This window comes from Pteropus alecto, unplaced genomic scaffold, assembly GCF_000325575.1.
Source record: "Pteropus alecto unplaced genomic scaffold, ASM32557v1 scaffold34, whole genome shotgun sequence".
Taxonomy (NCBI): domain Eukaryota; kingdom Metazoa; phylum Chordata; class Mammalia; order Chiroptera; family Pteropodidae; genus Pteropus; species Pteropus alecto.
In genome coordinates, this window is record NW_006435763.1 from 6,684,060 (window position 1) to 6,686,134 (window position 2,075).

The window sequence follows — 2,075 nt, forward strand, 5'->3', positions numbered from 1 at the left end:
GAGGAGGGAGGCCGACGGGTAACCTTCGTGAGAAAATGAGTTGGCAGATGTTTTTACAGAGAGATTTCTGCTGGGAGAAAAAGCTTGGTTTCATCCAAGTGAATTCAAACTCCTTGTCGCTGAGACATTTCTGAGAGCAGCAGATAGTATAATGAGTTCACTCATCCAGTAACATAGCCTTTAAATTTTTTTTTATTAGCCAGTTATTTGAAATTCAAATACAACTGGGCATACTCCTTACACGAAGGACTGTATTTGTTCGGCATGCAATGAGGTTCAGACCTATCCACTGGCCTTACCTTCGCGTCAAAGGCCAAATGATCATTCCTTTGCTTCCTAGCCCTTTTTCCCGCCACGTTTCCATGTGACCACGCTTAAGCCATTCTTATTTGGGGCTGAAATTCTAGTCCCCAAAGAATTTTTAAATACAGCAGCTTGATTCACTGGAAAATGTTACAAGCATTGAGAAAATTGTTTTAGAACTTAACCATCGACAAGATGAATTATGTATTTTTTTCCTCTGAATTTTAGAATCTTTATTTTGTGACTTTGTGCTTTCAACTTTATGGGTAGTTATAAACAAAATATCAAGGCTTTTCATAATAAATGGAACCGATAGAGTTTAGTTGGACAAAATAAAAACAAAGCCACAGAAAACATCCAGAAAGGCACTTGTATTAGAAGGATATCGGGTGTTGGCCTAAATAAAATAGGTTTGTTTTCCTCTTACTAAAAAGACGAGGCCAGAAGGTAGAGGTAGGGTAGCTCTGCTTTAGCATGTCACCCAGGAACGCAGGTTCCTTTTGTCTTGTAGCTCCGCCATACCTCTGGGACGTTGTCTTTGTGTTCCTGGAGGAGGCTGACCGGCCTTGACCATGTCCGTGTTGCAGCTCGTGGGCATTGGAAGGCTCATACATAGCTCACATTCACATCCCATTGGCCAGAACTGTCATGCGGCCATACCTGGCTGCAAAGGAGGCTGGGAAATGTAGTCTCAGAGGATGAGGAGCCATAGCGTATTGGAGGAATGTGTGAAGACTCTGCCAATACTTATTTCCCCCTAGAACAAACCGACAAACTAAAACCTTGATTCCTGTTTTCTCTGGGCTCTCAAAACTTTTTTAGAATAAATATGGGGAACTATTTATAGGTTTTCACATCTACAATCAAAACTATAAGGCCTTGACATGTTCTTATTTATAATTGTATTAAATTTGTTGTTAAATAGAAATGATTGCATTTAAGATGCATCCCCAAAATAAGAGAGATTGATGGATGGAGAGGGGAAGGGATAGTTATTGATAAAGCAAATATTATAAAATACTATTGGTAGGATCTTCGTGGTAGGATCTTCGTGGCTGAATATGTGGGTATTCACTGTAAAATTCTTTTCAGCTTTGCTTTCTGTTTGAAATTTTTTTATAATGTTGAACAAAAGTTCTCTGATATACAGCATTTGAAGTGGGACCTTTCTGCCCCCAAAAGAGAAAGTTACCTTCTGTTTTGCCATTAATAGATAGATCTTGAGAATAGCGTCTTTGAGAGAGATGAAACACATTTAACTTACATTAATTTAGATTACATATTTTCATCACAGGAAACACAGCCTGTTGGGAGTTTTTTAAATCAAGAAAATGCAAAATGTTCCTCCTCGTTAAATTGCTTAGTCCTTACATATATTTTGTTCTTTTTAGAAACTCATTTATTCCCTCAGTGTTAATTATGAACAATTATTGATTTCAGTGCGCTCACTCTCGAGGACGAGAAGAGAATGCTGGCATGTTTGATTAATGGATTTATAAAAATGGTAAGTCTCGAGGAAGGCGCTTCAGTGCTCTTGGAAACGTGATGTAATTGTTTACCTTCACGCTGGGGAGAGCAGTTCACATCGTGTTCTCTGGTGCTCTTCATTTTTATTGAGATAAGATGGAGTTAGAAAACATGTGACATTAGCCAGCACTTCCCCAGGGGCAGAGGGAGCCAAGACAAACTGACCTCAGGGAAAAATCAAAAGGAGAGGCGGGAGTGAACTCTTACTGGTTCCTGTGACAAAGCCCCGGATGGAACCCTTTGCA

At 39.5% G+C, this 2,075-nt stretch overlaps 1 protein-coding gene across 1 annotated transcript in view; it reads left to right on the top strand.

The window, feature by feature from the left end:
- Positions 1-2,075, top strand: part of VPS35L (VPS35 endosomal protein sorting factor like) — a 122,786-nt gene that overhangs the window by 78,713 nt on the left and 41,998 nt on the right. The window contains exon 27 of the mRNA XM_025046103.1: positions 1,744-1,807. Within this exon, the coding sequence (XP_024901871.1) occupies positions 1,744-1,807 (64 nt within the window). The remainder of the gene's footprint in view (positions 1-1,743; positions 1,808-2,075) is intronic.